Genomic DNA, 17497 nt, shown 5'->3' with positions numbered 1-17497 from the left:
CTAGGCTAAACAGCCTGGACAAGACATCAGGGGAGTGTGTATCCTAGGCTAAACAGCCTGGACAAGACATCAGGGGAGTGTGTATCCTAGGCTAAACAGCCTGGACAAGACATCTGGGGAGTGTGTATCCTAGGCTAAACAGCCTGGACAAGACATCAGGGGAGTGTGTATCCTAGGCTAAACAGCCTGGACAAGACATCTGGGGAGTGTGTATCCTAGGCTAAACAGCCTGGACAAGACATCAGGGGAGTGTGTATCCTAGGCTAAACAGCCTGGACAAGAGGCAGGGACACAGTCAGGGCTAGACAGAACAAACACTTTATCCTCCCATGTTATCTTGATCCCTCTATGGATAAATTAATATTAAACATTTACAGTCCAAGTATCACCCTCCTCTTTTATGTCATTGTGGCTGTGCCCCGAATGGCACCCTATTCCCTATATAGAGTACTATTTTTGACCAGGATAAATAGGGCTCTGGTCAAAAGTAGTGCACTATATAAGGAATAGGGTGCCATTTGGATATAGCCAATATGTCAATATTGGTTCATAATATAGGTATTCTCCTGTATAAACTCATTTAAATCAACGTAAGCCTTACCTAAACTGAGACAACATGGCAGCCCAGTGGAGAACATAAAATGAGAGTCTGGTATGATGAAATCCTAGTGGTCCTTAGACAAACTCTGATTAGGGTTGAGCTGATTAGTTAATGTAGCGCTGCCTTCTGCGGTCTGTTTGCATGGCAACGCTTAGCAACACCTAGTATATTGGGTAGCTAACAGAAAGTACTGGAATAGAATACAATTCAATACAATACAGATAGAAATGGCTGTGGGTGCATATGTGACTGACTGGGTTCAAACCAGGGCCTCCTGCACGCCACATGACTGTGTTAGCTCCTTGAGCTCAAGCCTTTAGCTAGCCGTTAGCTTGGGGAGCTAACGCAAGTCTTCAGGTCTCAAGCAAGGTTACTCATCATGTGAACATGGTTCATCGTTCCACCTCCGTTACACATAGAACCCAGAGAGATAAGCATATGATGGTTAAAACAGTCATCCTATATGAAGTTGATCATAATTGACTTACCTCTATAAATAAAATAAAACACTCACCTCCCAGGTTGGTGGGCTTGTCTATGAGCGAGGCGACCACCAGCAGGGCACTGTGCAGCTTGCCCAGGCGTGCTGCTCTCTGCTGGGGCACCAGACCCAGCTCTGGCTCCTGTTCCTGGATCCCCAACCTCCAAGGGGTCATCTTCTTCTGGACCTCGGCCCAGCGTTCCTCACCATCCTGATCACCTAACAAACGACAACACACAAACACTGAGGCATCTACAACAGGGCTTTTAAACTGAGGTCCTGGAGGGCTTTCATTCCTTCATTATAAATCAGGGACCTGGCCAATCAATTTCATTCATTGATCATTTAACTACCAGGTAGAAGGGAGAACCAGCAGTACTTTGGACTAATAGTTGAATAGCTGTGATCTCCACTGTCTGTTGGGTACGAAGTCTCTGCTCCCCTCTAGTGGTGATATCTTTTTTAAATTAATTTCAAATCAATTGAATACAACTTTATTTATCCCCTCAGGGGAATGTACCTTTATCCTGCTGGATCCAGTCTCCAGGCTGAATCTGGCTCAGGTCAGGAACAGGGTTCCTCAATGGGAGAGATGCACTCTGGGAGAAGTCCACCAGCTTCTCAAACTTCCAGGGCAGAATCCACTCATCCTCACACACCTCTGATAGGCTGGGGAACGTGTAGAATATGGTCTGGGATGGGACAGGGGAGGAAAATGGAGAGTTTAGACACGTCGTCTCTCCTCAATCACCACTCAGTTCATTCGTTTTTAGAGACACTAAGCAATTAGGTCATATGAATCAATTGATTTTAAAAGATTCACATTACAAAAACATTTGATACTTCAAATTGACACAATCAATCAACAATACAATGGTTGCAGTGTCTTACTTCCACACTATAGTCTCTAACAGGATGAAAGGCACCAAAGAAGAAGTGTTGCTGAATCCTGCTCCAGTTCTTATTGGCATTTCTGTACAGAGATATACAGTAGTTATATGAAAGTATCCAAAGTCCAATAACAATATCCACAGATTCCAATGGATCTAGGATAACCAAGTGTGGTTTATGTGTCACTAATAATAACATAATCTATGAACATTTAGCAGACACCTTTGTCCAACGTGACTTAAAGTAATATATAATCAAATCAAATCAAATTTTATTTGCCACACGTGCCCTGAATACAACAGGTGTAGACATTACAGTGAAATGCTTACTTACAAGCCCTTAACCAACAATGCAGATAATAATTTTTTTAAAATGGCAAATAATTAAAATAAAATAACAGTAGGGAGGTTATATACAGGGTACAGGTATAATATAATAATAATATATGCCATTTAGAAGACACTTTTATCCAAAGTGACTTAAAGTACAGTGACTGCATGAATTTTAGAATGTGATTCCTGCGAGAATTGAACCTTGTTAGCGCTCCAAAAATGATCCAATAACATCCTAGTTCACATGTAACTCACTCACCCAGTACTCTGCATAGCCTCAGCCTGGTGCAGGCAGGCCTTAACGACGGTGGCCAGCCCCCCGAGGCCGTCCGGCCCCTCCTCGGCCCTCGCCCCCTCCAGACCCCACACCCTCTTCAGGGCCAGCAGGGCGTACAGGCGAACACTGAAGTTATGGCTGAAACACCACTGGAGGATAACATCCAGGGCCTTACGCCACTGTACTGCCTGGTGGTGTGGGGGGGGGGGGGGGGAAGAGAGAGAGAGAGAGAGAGAGAGAGAGAGAGAGAGAGAGAGAGAGAGAGAGAGAGAGAGAGAGAGAGAGAGAGAGAGAGAAGTGTGAACACTGAAGTTATGGCTGAAACACACTGAAACACCACTGGAGGATCACATCCAGGGCCGTATACCACTGTACTGCCTGGTAGGGAGGGACACAGAGGAGGAGGAGAGCGGGTCAGGAGAGGAGGAAGAGTCCCCTGTGCTTTGAAGGTTTTACTTGATGATTGTGATATGTGGACCTTACCTTCTCCTTGAGTTTAGGCATGATGATGTTGAGGTGGACCAACACAGACAGGAAGGTACAGATACTGGTCTTGGTCTTCTCTTGGTCCTGTTCACAAAGACACAAATCACATCAATAAGACACACCGGCTATAGATCAATAATGACTATTACAAGTTCTTTGAGCCAGTGAAAATAGACGCCAGTTTTCATTCAGTGACAATACAATAGAAGCCAGTTTTCATTCAGAGACAATACAATAGATGCCAGTTTTCATTCAGTGACAATACAATAGATGCCAGTTTTCATTCAGTGACAATACAATAGATACCAGTTTTCATTCAGAGACAATACAATAGATACCAGTTTTCATTCAGTGACAATACAATAGATACCAGTTTTCATTCAGTGACAATACAATAGATACCAGTTTTTGTGGTCCTGTGTGGCTCAGTGGGTAAGAGTGTGGCACTAGCAACACCAAGGTTGAGGGTTCAATTCCCGCAGTGATCACATACACATACGAAAAGTGTAAGCACTCACCACAGCGAAGCAGGCCCAGAGTCGGTCTATGTGTTCAGGGTACTGGACTAGGATTAGAACCATCTTCCACTCTATCAGGTACTTGACTGAGGCCTGGTTACTGACGAAGCCTGCCTCAAACACACGACCCAGAATGCTACCTACAAACTCCTGGATGAACACAAACACAGGGTTAATAGAGGGTTAATTCAGGTGTGTGTGTGTGTGTGTATTGTTTGTGTGTATTGTTTGTGTGTGTGTGTGTATTGTGTGTGTGTGTGTGTTTGTGTGTGTGTGTGTGTGTGTGTGTCTCACCGCTCTCAGTTTGGGTAGCAGCATCAGCAGTGTCTGCCACACCCTGTTCTTCACGCGATGCTGCAGGGAGTTGCTATAGTAACGCTGTTTCGACTTAGATATGGCCTCATCCTGAAAGAGAAAAATACTTATCTTTAAAACTACACATTAACTAATAACTACTGTGTTGGAGCTCAGGGAGATGGACAATGGTCTTTAATATATTACTGGAGTATGAACTGGATTAATGTGTGTGATGCTGTGAACACACTGAATGAGTAGACATCATGGACTATGAACAAGCCAAATCTCCAGCAGTGTCAGTCTTTCCTTGATTCCTACCGTCCTCTCTGGTCGTCTCCTGCTCAAAATTCATTGGAGGATAAGATCTGAGAGGAGGAACCTTGGATGTTCTCCTCTAATGCATTTTGACAAGGAGGTAAGGAGAGAGGCCGCGAGGAAAGACTAACTGAGGAAGAGCCCTGGTCTTACCTTCTTCAGCAAGCGGAGAACCAGCTCTTCCATCAGTCTCTCATGCAGCTGATTAGAGGGCTGGAGGCGGCTGAGGAACGCCAGGACACACACACGTGGGAACTGCTCATCCCTGTTGTCACTGAGAGAGAGAAAGCACAGAGATAAATGTATCTCTGATGAGAAATATGGACTACATTCACTGTTGACTATAGTACAAAGAATGTCCACTATTGTCAGTGACATGGTCAACTCCATGTTTTATTTAGCCCCAACACAGTACAGTGAGGGGTCAGGTAATAGGTTCCAGTCCCACTATAGTGAGGGGTCAGGTAATAGGTTCCAGTCCCACTATAGTGAGGGGTCAGGTAATAGGTTCCAGTCCCAGTACAGTGAGGGGTCAGGTAATAGGTTCCAGTCCCACTATAGTGAGGGGTCAGGTAATAGGTTCCAGTCCCACTATAGTGAGGGGTCAGGTAATAGGTTCCAGTCCCACTATAGTGAGGGGTCAGGTAATAGGTTCCAGTCCCACTATAGTGAGGGGTCAGGTAATAGGTTCCAGTCCCAGTACAGTGAGGGGTCAGGTAATAGGTTCCAGTCCCACTATAGTGAGGGGTCAGGTAATAGGTTCCAGTCCCACTATAGTGAGGGGTCAGGTAATAGGTTCCAGTCCCACTATAGTGAGGGGTCAGGTAATAGGTTCCAGTCCCACTATAGTGAGGGGTCAGGTAATAGGTTCCAGTCCCACTATAGGGAGGGGTCAGGTAATAGGTTCCAGTCCCACTATAGTGAGGGGTCAGGTAATAAGTTCCAGTCCCAGTACAGTGAGGGGTCAGGTAATAGGTTCCAGTCCCACTATAGTGAGGGGTCAGGTAATAGGTTCCAGTCCCAGTGCAGTGAGGGGTCAGGTAATAGGTTCCAGTCCCACTATAGTGAGGGGTCAGGTAATAGGTTCCAGTCCCAGTACAGTGAGGGGTCAGGTAATAGGTTCCAGTCCCACTATAGTGAGGGGTCAGGTAATAGGTTCCAGTCCCACTATAGTGAGGGGTCAGGTAATAGGTTCCAGTCCCACTATAGTGAGGGGTCAGGTAATAGGTTCCAGTCCCACTATAGTGAGGGGTCAGGTAATAGGTTCCAGTCCCACTATAGTGAGGGGTCAGGTAATAGGTTCCAGTCCCACTATAGTGAGGGGTCAGGTAATAGGTTCCAGTCCCACTATAGTGAAGGGTCAGGTAATAGGTTCCAGTCCCACTATAGTGAGGGGTCAGGTAATAGGTTCCAGTCCCACTATAGTGAGGGGTCAGGTAATAGGTTCCAGTCCCAGTACAGTGAGGGGTCAGGTAATAGGTTCCAGTCCCAGTACAGTGAGGGGTCAGGTAATAGGTTCCAGTCCCACTATAGTGAGGGGTCAGGTAATAGGTTCCAGTCCCAGTACAGTGAGGGGTCAGGTAATAGGTTCCAGTCCCAGTACAGTGAGGGGTCAGGTAATAGGTTCCAGTCCCAGTACAGTGAGGGGTCAGGTAATAGGTTCCAGTCCCAGTACAGTGAGGGGTCAGGTAATAGGTTCCAGTCCCAGTACAGTGAGGGGTCAGGTAATAGGTTCCAGTCCCACTATAGTGAGGGGTCAGGTAATAGGTTCCAGTCCCAGTGCAGTGAGGGGTCAGGTAATAGGTTCCAGTCCCACTATAGTGAGGGGTCAGGTAATAGGTTCCAGTCCCACTATAGTGAGGGGTCAGGTAATAGGTTCCAGTCCCAGTACAGTGAGGGGTCAGGTAATAGGTCCCAGTCCCAGTACAGTGAGGGGTCAGGTAATAGGTTCCAGTCCCAGTACAGTGAGGGGTCAGGTAATAGGTTCCAGTCCCAGTAGAGTGAGGGGTCAGGTAATAGGTTCCAGTCCCAGTACAGTGAGGGGTCAGGTAATAGGTTCCAGTCCCACTATAGTGAGGGGTCAGGTAATAGGTTCCAATCCCAGTACAGTGAGGAGTCAGGTAATAGGTTCCAGTCCCAGTGCAGTGAGGGGTCAGGTAATAGGTTCCAGTCCCACTATAGTGAGAGTTTGGTAATAGGTTCCAGTCCCCGTACAGTGAGGGGTCAGGTAATAGGTTCCAGTCCCACTACAGTAATAAATAATACTAATATATGCCATTTAGCAGACACCTTTATCCAAAGCAACTTACAGTCATGTATGCATACATTTTACGTATGGGTGGTCCTGGGAATCAAACCCACTATCCTGGAGTTGCAACCACCATGCTCTACCAACTGAGCTCCAGAGGACCACAGTAGTACAGTAGAATAGACTACAGTATAGTACAGTAAAGTACATGAACTGAGTTCAGCAGCTGACCTGAGGACAGTGGTGTTAGCAGCACACTCCTCTCCAAGCCCCTCCACATAGACCTGGACCTCCTGGATCAGCCTATGGAGAAGACCATCCATTATCCAGACATGACATGACCCTCAGTCCACAACATTTAGAACAACCACTGCAATAAGCCCTGAACACTCAGTCACTCTCACTTACTCTCACTTACTCTCACTTACTCTCACTCACTTCCACTCTCACTCACTAACACTCACTCTCTTTCTCACACACTCCTCACACTCCCCACACACACACACACATACACACACACCTTTGGTCCCTCCTGAACACGGGTCCATACACACATGCCTCAGTCAGGATGTCAGGGTGCAGTAGGGCACTGGAGAACATGGCGTCTGATTGGCTCTGGCCTTCACTTCCTGGGTCAGAGGGCAGCCAGGTGTGGCAGCAGTGTTGGATCAGAACGTTGAATACACCGGTCTTGGCCTGGGAGAGGTCCGTCAGCTCAACAGCTATCTAGAAATGAAGTGGAGTCAGTAGTGGGATAATTACACATCAACTGTGTCCACATCAATGTTGTGTTATTAATACCCATGATAACCACTACATTTTCTGTTGAACATATACCTGAAACTACTTGCCAAGACACATTTCTCCAAGTAGTGAATATGTAGTAAGTTGCCTGACACCACACGGATCTATTCCATCCAGACATGGGTTCAATTAGTATTTATTTTCTTTAATAAAATACTTTAGCTGCTCTTGATTGAACTTGCCTGGTGAAATGGAACCAATTGAATAGTCCCAGAAGTACAAAGCCCGCTCATCTGTGGGCTCAGTCAAAAGCTCAAAGTATTTGAAAGATTTTAAACACCATTTGAACCCAGGTGTTGATCCCCCATGCCTCCCTCTAGTTACCTGTTGTAGAATAGCAGTGAGCACAGGTGCCTGCTCCTCTGTTAACGCCAACAGGCTGTGGTGAAAGGCCATGGACACAAAGCCCTGCAGGGTGGGCCAGAAGTCATGAGGGTTACTGCTCAGTCCCAGCACCAACTTCCAGGAGACAGTCACAGCCTCTACACAGAGGGCCTCCTCAGACAGTGCCACCTGGTGGTGGGAGGGGGGAATACAGGTTCACTATCTCATATGGCCTTATCAGAAGCCATATAAAACAGGACATAAATGTGTTGACCACATGGCCACTATATCCTTTTTTTTTTTTCTGAAACACTGTTGCTGTCTAAATCAGTTGTTAAACAAAACCAAGGCTTGGATTTCACTGTCTTTCCCCATAGACTGCTTACAAGGTAAGGAAATATGTCATTTAGTAATTTGGGTGAACTATCCCTTTAAACATGGTTGTTGGTGTGGACAAACCTGTAGAGAGCTGGATGAGAAGCAATGTCTCAGCTAGGTAGTGGACATGACCATATCAGTTGTATCCTTATTCTACTCCTCCTCTGTTCCTCTGGTGATGTAGAGGTTAACCCAGGCCCTGTAGCCCCCAGTATCACTCCTACTCCCCAGGAGCTATCATTTGTTGACTTCTGTAACCGTAAAAGTCTTTGCTTTTTGCATTTTACTCACTGTGTTAGCACACTCCGCCAACCCTGATGTTCTAGCAGTGTCTGAATCCTGGCTTAGGAAGCACCAAAAACTCTGAAATTTCCATCCCCAACTACAACATTTTCCATCTAGATAGAACTGCCAAAGGGGGCGGAGTTGCAATCTACTGTAGAGATAGCCTGCAGAGCTCTATCATACTATCCAGGTCTGTGCCCAAACAGCTTCTACTTCTAAAAATACATCTCTCCAGAAATAAGTCTATCACTGTTGCTGCTTGCTACAGACCCCCCTCAGCCCCCAGCTGTGCCCTGGACACCATATGTGAATTTATTGCCCCCCATCTATCCTCAGAGTTCATACTGCTTGGTGACCTAAACTGGGATATGCTTAACACCCCGGCCGTCCTACAATCTAAACTAGATGCCCTCAATCTCACACAAATTATCAAGGAACCTACCAGGTACAACCCTAAATCTGTAAACATGGGCACCCTTATAGATATCATCCTGACTAATTGACCCTCTAAATACACCTCTGCTGTCTTCAACCAGGATCTCAGCGATCACTGCCTCATTGCCTGCGTCCGTAATGGGTCAGAGATCAAACAACCACCCCTCATCACTGTCAAACGCTCCCTAAAACACTTTAGCGAGCAGGCCTTTCTACTTGACCTGGCCCGGGTATCCTGGATGAATATTGACCTCATTCCGTCAGTAGAGGCTGCCTGGTTGTTCTTTAAAAGTGCTTTCCCTCATCTTAAATAAGCATGCCCCATTCAAAAAATTCAGAACTAAGAACAGATATAGCCCCTGGTTCACCCCAGACTTGACTGCCCTTGACCAGCACAAAAACATCTTGTGGCGTACTGCATTAGCATCGAACAGCCCCCGCGATATGCAACTTTTCAGGGAAGTCAGGAACCAATATACACAATCAGTTAGGAAAGCAAAGGCTAGCTTTTTCAAACAGAAATTTGCATCCTGTAGCACTAACTCCAAAAAGTTTTGGGACACTGTAAAGTCCATGGAAAATAAGAGCACCTCCTCCCAGCTGCCCACTGCACTGAGGCGAAGAAACACTGTCACCACCGATAAATCTACGATAATCGAGAATTTCAATAAGCATTTTGCTACGGCTGGCCATGTTTTCCACCTGGCTACCCCTACCCCGGCCACCAGCTCTGCCCCCCCCCCCCCTTGCAACTTTCCCATGCCCCCCCCGCTTCTCATTCACCCAAATTCAGATAGCTGATGTTCTGAAAGAGCTGCAAAATCTGGACCCCTACAAATCAGCTGGGCTAGACAATCTGGACCCTTTCTTTCTAAAATTAGCCGCCGAAATTGTAGCAACCCCTATTACTAGCATGTTCAACCTCTCTTTCGTATCATCTGAGATCCCCAGAGATTGGAAAGCTGCCGCAGTCAACCCCCTCTTCAAAGGGGGTGACACTCTAGATCCAAACTGTTACAGATCACCGTCCATTTCGAATCCCACCGTACCTTCTGCTCTATGCAATCTGGTTTCCGTGCACCTCAGCCACGCAAAAGGTCCTAAACGATATTATAACCGCGATCGATAAAAGACAGTACTGTGCAGCTGTCTTCATCGACCTGGCCAAGGCTTTTGACTCTGTAAATCACTGCATTCTTATTGGTAGACTAAATAGCCTTGGTTTCTCAAATGACTGCCTCCCCTGGTTCACCAACTACCTCTGGCAGTCTCTATGGGGGTGCCACAGGGTTCAATTCTCGGGCCGACTCTATTCTCTGTGTATATCAATGATGTCGCTCTTGCTGCTGGTGACTCTCAGATCCACATCTATGCAGACGACACCATTTTGTATACATCTGGCCCTTCATTGGACACTGTTAACAAACCTCCTAACAAGCTTCAATGCCATACAACACTCCTTCCATAGCCTCCAACTGCTCTTAAACGCTAGTAAAACTAAATGCATGCTCTTCAATCGAATGCTGCTTGCACCCGCCTGCCGACTAGAATCACTACTCTCGGCGGGTCTGACTTAGAATATGTAGACAACTACAAATACCTAGGTGTCTGGTTAGACCACAAACTCTCCTTCCAGACTCACATTAAGCATCTCCAATCCAAAGTTAAATCTAGAATCGGCTTCCTATTTTGCAACAAAGCCTCCTTCACTCATGCTGCCAAACATGCCCTCGTAAAACTGACTATCCTACCGATCCTTGACTTCGGCGATGTCATTTACAAAATAGCCTCCAACACTCTACTCAGCAAATTAGATGTAGTATATCACAGTGTCATCCGTTTTGTCACCAAAGCCCCATATTCTACCCACCATTGTGACCTGTACGCTCTCGTTGGCTGGCCCTCACTACATATTCGTCGCCAAACCCATTGGCTCCAGGTCATCTATAAATCACTGCTAGGCAAATCCCCGCCTTATCTTAGCTCATTGGTCACCATAGCAACACCCACCCGTAGTATGCGCTCCAGCAGGTATATCTCACTGGTCATCCCCAAAGCCAACACCTCCTTTGGCCGCCATTCCATCCAGTTCTCTGCTACTAATGACTGGAACAAACTGCAAAAATCTCTGAAGCTGGAGACTCTTATCTCCCTCACTAACTTTAAGCATCAGTTGTCAGAGTAGCTTACCGATCACTGCACCTGTACACAGCCCATCTGAAATTAGCCCACCCAACTACCTCATCCCCATATTGTTATTTATTTTGCTAATTTGCACCCCAGTATCTCTATTTGCACATCATCTTCTGCACATCTATCATTCCAGTGTTAATACTAAATTGTAATTATTTTGCACTATGGCCTATTTATTGCCTTACCTCCATAACTTACTACATTTGCACACACTGTATATAGATTTTCTATTGTGTTATTGACTGTACGTTTTGTTTATTCCATATGTAACTCTGTGTTGTTGTTTTTATCGCACTGCTTTGCTTTATCTTGGCCAGGTCGCAGTTGTAAATGAGAACTTGTTCTCAACTGGCTTACCTGGTTAAATAAAGGTGGGAAAAAAAAGAGAGACTCACCTGTGGCAACATGGAGGCCATGAAGTCCAGTACAGGCAGTACCAGGCCACTGGGTAGCAGAGACAGGGCCTCTATAGCAGCCTGGAGAGACCCTGACGCCCTGGGGAGCTCCATGGGCCCGGGGGGTCCTATCCTCCTCCCGTAGCCCAGGCACGTCCACTGGTCCCGGATGAAATTAGCTGCCATTCGGCCCCAGTCCTGGAGGAGAGGACCCTGCTCTGAAACACTGTGGACAGATGACAAACTCTTAATTATCAGAGATATCAGTAAGGCCCTCTGATTACTACTATCTCCCAGACAACACACACACACACACACACACACACACACACACACACACACACACATTACTTCTACTAGGGACCTCTGATTACCAAGGCCACCAAAACCCACATTAGAGCTGTGCAAAATAGCTTTTAGTTTCAGGGCAGTGTAGTCCTGGAACTCCTTGAAAGTTTTTTTAAAACTTGACAAATAGTTGTTTTAAGAGATAAATTCACAAAATGTTTTGAACGACTAGAGTGAGTCTAAGAGGTTATTGTAATATGTTCTGTTGTATTTAAATTAATATGCACATGAGGTATAGGTCCTGTGTAGCTCAGTTGGTAGAGCATGGCGTTTGCAACGCCAGGGTTGTAGGTTTGATTCCCACGGGGGACCAGTACGAGAAAAAAAATAATTTATGCACTCACTGCTGTAAGTTGCTCTGGATAAGAGCGACTGCTAATTGATTTAAAATGTAAAAAAACAGTATGTGGGTGGAGAAGGGGTAGGCTGGGGTGTGTAACGTGTAATATGTAGAGGTAATAGAAACATGGATCTTGTTTGTGTTCTTACTTTGCTATTGTTGTTTTTCAAATTTCTGTATGTTTTTTATATTTCTTAAGAACTCTTGGAAGACTAGCCTTCGGGCTAAAAGAGATCCTAACAAAATCAATATTTATTTATTTTTTTTATTTTTATTTTTTTCACCTTTATTTAACCAGGTAAGCCAGTTGAGAACAGGTTCTCATTTACAACTGCGACCTGGCCAAGATAAAGCAAAGCAGTGCAATAAAAACAACACAGAGTTACATATGGGGTAAAAAACATAAAGTCAAAAATACAACAGAAAATATATATACAGTGTGTGCAAATGCAGCAAGTTATGGAGGTAAGGCAATAAATAGGCTATAGTGCAGAATAATTACAATAGTATTAACACTGGAATGCTAGATGTGCAAGAGATTATGTGCAAATAGAGATACTGGGGTGCAAAAGAGCAAAATAAATAACAATATAGGGATGAGGTAGTTGGGTGGGCTAATTTCAGATGGGCTGTGTACAGGTGCAGTGATCGGTAAGGTGCTCTGACAACTGATGCTTAAAGTTATTGAGGGAGATAAGAGTCTCCAGCTTCAGAGATTTTTGCAATTCGTTCCAGTCATTGGCAGCAGAGAACTGGAAGGAATGGCGGCCAAAGGAGGTGTTGGCTTTGGGAATGACCAGTGAGATATACCTGCTGGAGCGCAGACTACGGGTGGGTGCTGCTATGGTGACCAATGAGCTAAGATAAGGCGGGGATTTGCCTAGCAGTGATTTATAGATGGCCTGGAGCCAGTGGGTTTGACGACGAACATGTAGTGAGGACCAGCCAACAAGAGCGTACAGGTCACAGCGGTGGGTAGTGTATGGGGCTTTGGAGACAAAACGGATGGCACTGTGATAGACTACATCCAATTTGCTGAGTAGAGTGTTGGAGGCTATTTTGTAAATGACATCGCCGAAGTCAAGGATCGGTAGGATAGTCAGTTTTAAGAGGGCATGTTTGGCAGCATGAGTGAAGGAGGCTTTGTTGCGAAATAGGAAGCCGATTCTAGATTTAACTTTGGATTGGAGATTCTTTATGTGGGCACAAAATAATCCGAAATACAACACAAACAAACAGCAAATACATCCAACAAGTTTGTAGAGTCACAAGCTTGATGTAATCATTGTGTTCTGGGAATATTGGACCAAATACTAAACTTTTGACTACTTTAATACACATATAAACTACCGTTCAAAAGTTTGGGGTCACTTAGAAATGTCCTTGTTTTCGAAAGAAAAGCAATTTTTTTGTCCATTAAAATAACATCAAATTGATCAGAAATACAGTGTAGACATTGTTAATGTTGTAAATGGCTATTGTAGCTGGAAACGGCTGATTTTTAATGGAATATCTACATAGACGTACAGAGGCCCATTATCAGCATCCATCAGTCCTGTGTTCCAATGGCACGTTGTGTTTGCTAATCCAAGTTTATCATTTTAAAAGGCTAATTGATCATTAGAAAACCATTTTGCAATTATGTTAGCACAGCTGAAAACTGTTGCGCTGATTAAAGAAGCAATAAAACTGGCCTTCTTGAGACTAGTTGAGTATCTGGAGCATCAGCAATTGTGGGTTCGATTACAGGCTCAAAATGGCCAGAAACAAATAACTTTCTTCTGAAACTCGTCAGTCTATTCTTGTTCTGAGAAATGAAGGCTATTCCATGCAAGAAATTGCCAAGAAACTGAAGATCTCGTACAACGCTGTGTACTACTCCCTTCACAGAACAGCGCAAACTGGCTCTATCCAGAATAGAAAGAGGAGTGGGAGGCCCCGGTGCACAACTGAGCAAGAGGACAAATACATTAGAGTGTCTAGTTTGAGAAACAGACGCCTCACAGGTCCTCAACTGGCAGCTTCATTAAATAGTACTTGCAAAACACCAGTCTCAATGTCAACAGTGAAGAGGCGACTCCGGGATGCTGACCTTCTAGGCAGAGTTGCAAAGAAAAAGCAATATCTCAGACTGAAAGATTAAGATGGGCAAAAGAACACAGACACTGGACAGAGGAAGATTTGAAAAAAGTGTTATGGACAGACGAATCAAAGTATGAGGTGTTCGGATCACAAAGAAGAACATTTGTGAGACGCAGACCAAATGAAAAGATGCTGGAGGAGTGCTTGATGCCATCTGTCAAGCATGGTGGAGGCAATGTGATGGTCTGGGGGTGCTTTGGTGGTGGTAAAGTGGGAGATTGGTACAGGGTAAAAGGGATCTTGAAGAAGGAAGGCTATCACTCCATTTTGCAATGCCATGCCATACCCTGTAGACAGCGCTTGATTGGAGCCAATTTCCACCTACAACAGGACAATGACCCAAAGCACAGCCCCAAACTATGCAATAACTATTTAGGGAAGAAGCAGTCAGCTGGTATTCTGTCTATAATGGAGTGGCCAGCACATTCACCGGATCTCAACCCTATTGAGCTGTTGTGGGAGCAGCTTGACCTTATTGTACGTAAGAAGTGCCCATCAAGCCAATCCAACTTGTGGGAGGTGCTTCAGGAAGCATGGGGTGAAATCTCTTCAGATTACCTCAACAAATTGACAACTAGAATGCCAAAGGTCTGCAAGGCTGTAATTGCTGCAAATGGAGGATTCTTTGACAAAAGCAAAGTTTGAAGGACACAATTATTATTTCAATTAAAAATCATTATTTCTAACCTTGTCAATGACTACATTTCCTATGCATTTTGCTATATTTCCTATTCAAACTCATTTCATGTGTGTTTTCATGGAAAACAAGGACATTTCTAAGTGACCCCAAACTTTTGAATGGTAGTGTAAGTGAATTTGTCCCAATACTTTTGGTCCCCTAAAATGGGGGGGACTATGTACAAAAAGTGCTGTAATTTCTCCACCTGATATGGATGAAAATACCCTCAAATTAAAGCTGTCAGTCTGCACTTTAACCTCAAAGTCATTGTATAAAATCCAAAGTGCTGGAGTACAGAGCCAAAACAACAACAAATGTGTCACTGTCCCAATACTTTTGGAGCTCACTGTATTTAGCTGTCCATATCCCATTCACAATTTCCATTTTACCATTTGAGTTGTAACCTCTGGGAGATGTTTTTTCTCCCAAATGTAAATTCCAGGTTGCACAGCAAAATATTTAAGAGCATGTGACCAAAACAGTCACAATTTAGAGCCCTGACTGTCAGAGAAATTAGGACCATATAGTGTTTATACTAGTTGTGTACTATCCAACAACACATTACATCTGCATTCAAACAATACCATCCATCCATACTATATACTACACTCTACTGTTCTCTACTGACCCTGTTGACTGATCTGCAGTGGGAGGTTTCAGCAGGGTCTGGTTGAAGTTGGCCAGAGAGAGAGGAGGGGCTGGGGGTGGAGCAGGGGAGTAGAAGTAGCAACACAGATCGACCAGTAGAATCATGGTCTCTGATTGGAGGTTGAACACTCCCAGCGCTGCAACCTCACAGGTCATGGCCAACGACGCCATGGCAACCGCCCTGGACACCTGACCCGCCACAGAGGGGATCTAAGAGAAACACAAACACAGTGAAGTCCCTTCCAGTTCAATAGTGAAAACCATGACAAATATCAATATGTCATGACAAATAGCAGTTCAACTAGTCTTCTTTGAAATCAGAGTGTAACCGCTAAAATAAATATCCCATTATTCAAATTGACACATGAATCCAATGATTTATGAATTGACTAGTGAAGGATAGCAGCTAGAGAGAGGGTAGATAGATCCTGTAGTACTATACCTGATCAGCTTCTAGGCTCCTCAGGACATATCTGAGGAGTCTGGGGAAATAGGCCTCCTGTACATTGGAGTGGTTCCACTCTAACACACTGTACATCAGCACCACCTCCTTCAGCACCGACAGGTAGAGCTCAGCACGCTCTACATCACATAACTGGAGAGGACATACAAACAAAACACAGGCTGAGGATAAATACAGGTACATGATCAATGTTATAGGATGTGAGTGAGAGTGAGCGTGCATTTTCACCTCCTGCAGTTCTCCACTCAGTCTTCGGAGGATGAACTCCTGAATGGGCTCCACCACGCCCAGAATCAGCGTTTCCATGGAGACCGTCACACTGTCCTCTGTATAAGACAGAAGACAAAAAACGTTCATTTTTATTTTTACAATACAGAAAATATGATGTTGCATGTTTCCAGTGCAATGAATTAATATGGATCATTACTATGAATCACTATAAATCACTGCTATGGATCACTGCTATGGATCACTGCTCGAGTCAAGTTGAGAAAAGAAGAGGAGTAGAGTAGAGTAGAGTAGAGTAGAGCAGAGTACAGTACAGCAGAGTACAGTACAGCAGAGTACAGTACAGCAGAGTACAGCACAGTACAGTACAGTACAGTACAGTAGAGTACAGTAGAGTACGGTAGAGTACAGTACAGTAGAGTACAGTAGAGTATGGTAGAGTACAGTACAGTAGAGTACGGTACAGTAGAATACAGTAGAGTAGAGTACGGTAGAGCAGAGTAGAGCAGATCACAGTACAGTACAGTACGGTAGAGTACAGTACAGTAGAGTACGGTAGAGTACAGTACAGTAGAGTACGGTAGAGCAGAGTAGAGCAGATCACAGTACAGTAGAGTATGGTAGAGTACAGTACAGTAGAGTACGGTACAGTAGAATACAGTAGAGTAGAGTACGGTAGAGCAGAGTAGAGCAGATCACAGTACAGTACAGTACGGTAGAGTACAGTACAGTAGAGTATGGTAGAGTACAGTACAGTAGAGTATGGTAGAGTACAGTACAGTACGGTACAGTAGAATACAGTACAGTAGAGTACAGTAGAGCAGATCACAGTACAGTAGAGTACGGTAGAGTACAGTACAGTAGAGTATGGTAGAGTACAGTACAGTAGAGTATGGTAGAGTACAGTACAGTACGGTACAGTAGAATACAGTACAGTAGAGTACAGTAGAGCAGAGTAGAGCAGATCACAGTATAGTAGAGTACGGTAGAGTACAGTACAGTAGAGTACGGTACAGTAGAATACAGTAGAGTACAGTAGAGCAGAGTAGAGCAGATCACAGTACAGTAGAGTACGGTAGAGTACAGTAGAGTACGGTAGAGTACAGTACAGTAGAGTACGGTACAGTAGAGTACAGTAGAGTACGGTAGAGAAGAGTACAGTAGGGTGGGGTAGAGTACAGTAGGGTGGGGTAGAGTACAGTAGGGTGGGGTAGAGTACAGTAGGGTAGAGTACAGTAGGGTAGAGTACAGTAGGGTAGAGTACAGTAGGGTAGAGTACAGTAGAGTAAATACCTTGCTCTTTCTCTGGCTGCAGTACTGCAGCAGGGGTGTGTCTGGAGCGTGTGAGCTGCAGTACTGCAGCAGGGGTGTGTCTGGAGCGTGTGAGCT

General features: G+C 44.8%; 1 protein-coding gene across 1 annotated transcript in view; it reads right to left on the bottom strand.

Moving 5' to 3' along the window:
* Nucleotides 1–17497, bottom strand: part of LOC311135836 (putative methyltransferase TARBP1) — a 41289-nt gene that overhangs the window by 19014 nt on the left and 4778 nt on the right. The window contains exons 12-27 of the mRNA XM_084169868.1: nt 17402–17417; nt 16109–16206; nt 15860–16012; nt 15398–15627; nt 11261–11486; nt 7575–7763; nt 6967–7172; nt 6678–6749; nt 4352–4472; nt 3881–3991; nt 3587–3736; nt 3066–3152; nt 2565–2770; nt 1974–2055; nt 1603–1774; nt 1116–1301 (exon numbers count right to left, since the gene is read on the bottom strand). Coding sequence (XP_084025994.1) covers nt 1116–1301; nt 1603–1774; nt 1974–2055; nt 2565–2770; nt 3066–3152; nt 3587–3736; nt 3881–3991; nt 4352–4472; nt 6678–6749; nt 6967–7172; nt 7575–7763; nt 11261–11486; nt 15398–15627; nt 15860–16012; nt 16109–16206; nt 17402–17417 — 2305 coding nt within the window. The remainder of the gene's footprint in view (nt 1–1115; nt 1302–1602; nt 1775–1973; nt 2056–2564; nt 2771–3065; nt 3153–3586; nt 3737–3880; nt 3992–4351; nt 4473–6677; nt 6750–6966; nt 7173–7574; nt 7764–11260; nt 11487–15397; nt 15628–15859; nt 16013–16108; nt 16207–17401; nt 17418–17497) is intronic.

The sequence above is a fragment of the Coregonus lavaretus genome, assembly GCF_964263955.1.
Source record: "Coregonus lavaretus genome assembly, chromosome: 1".
Taxonomy (NCBI): Eukaryota; Metazoa; Chordata; class Actinopteri; order Salmoniformes; family Salmonidae; genus Coregonus; species Coregonus lavaretus.
This window is presented reverse-complemented; position numbering and strand designations above follow the sequence as displayed.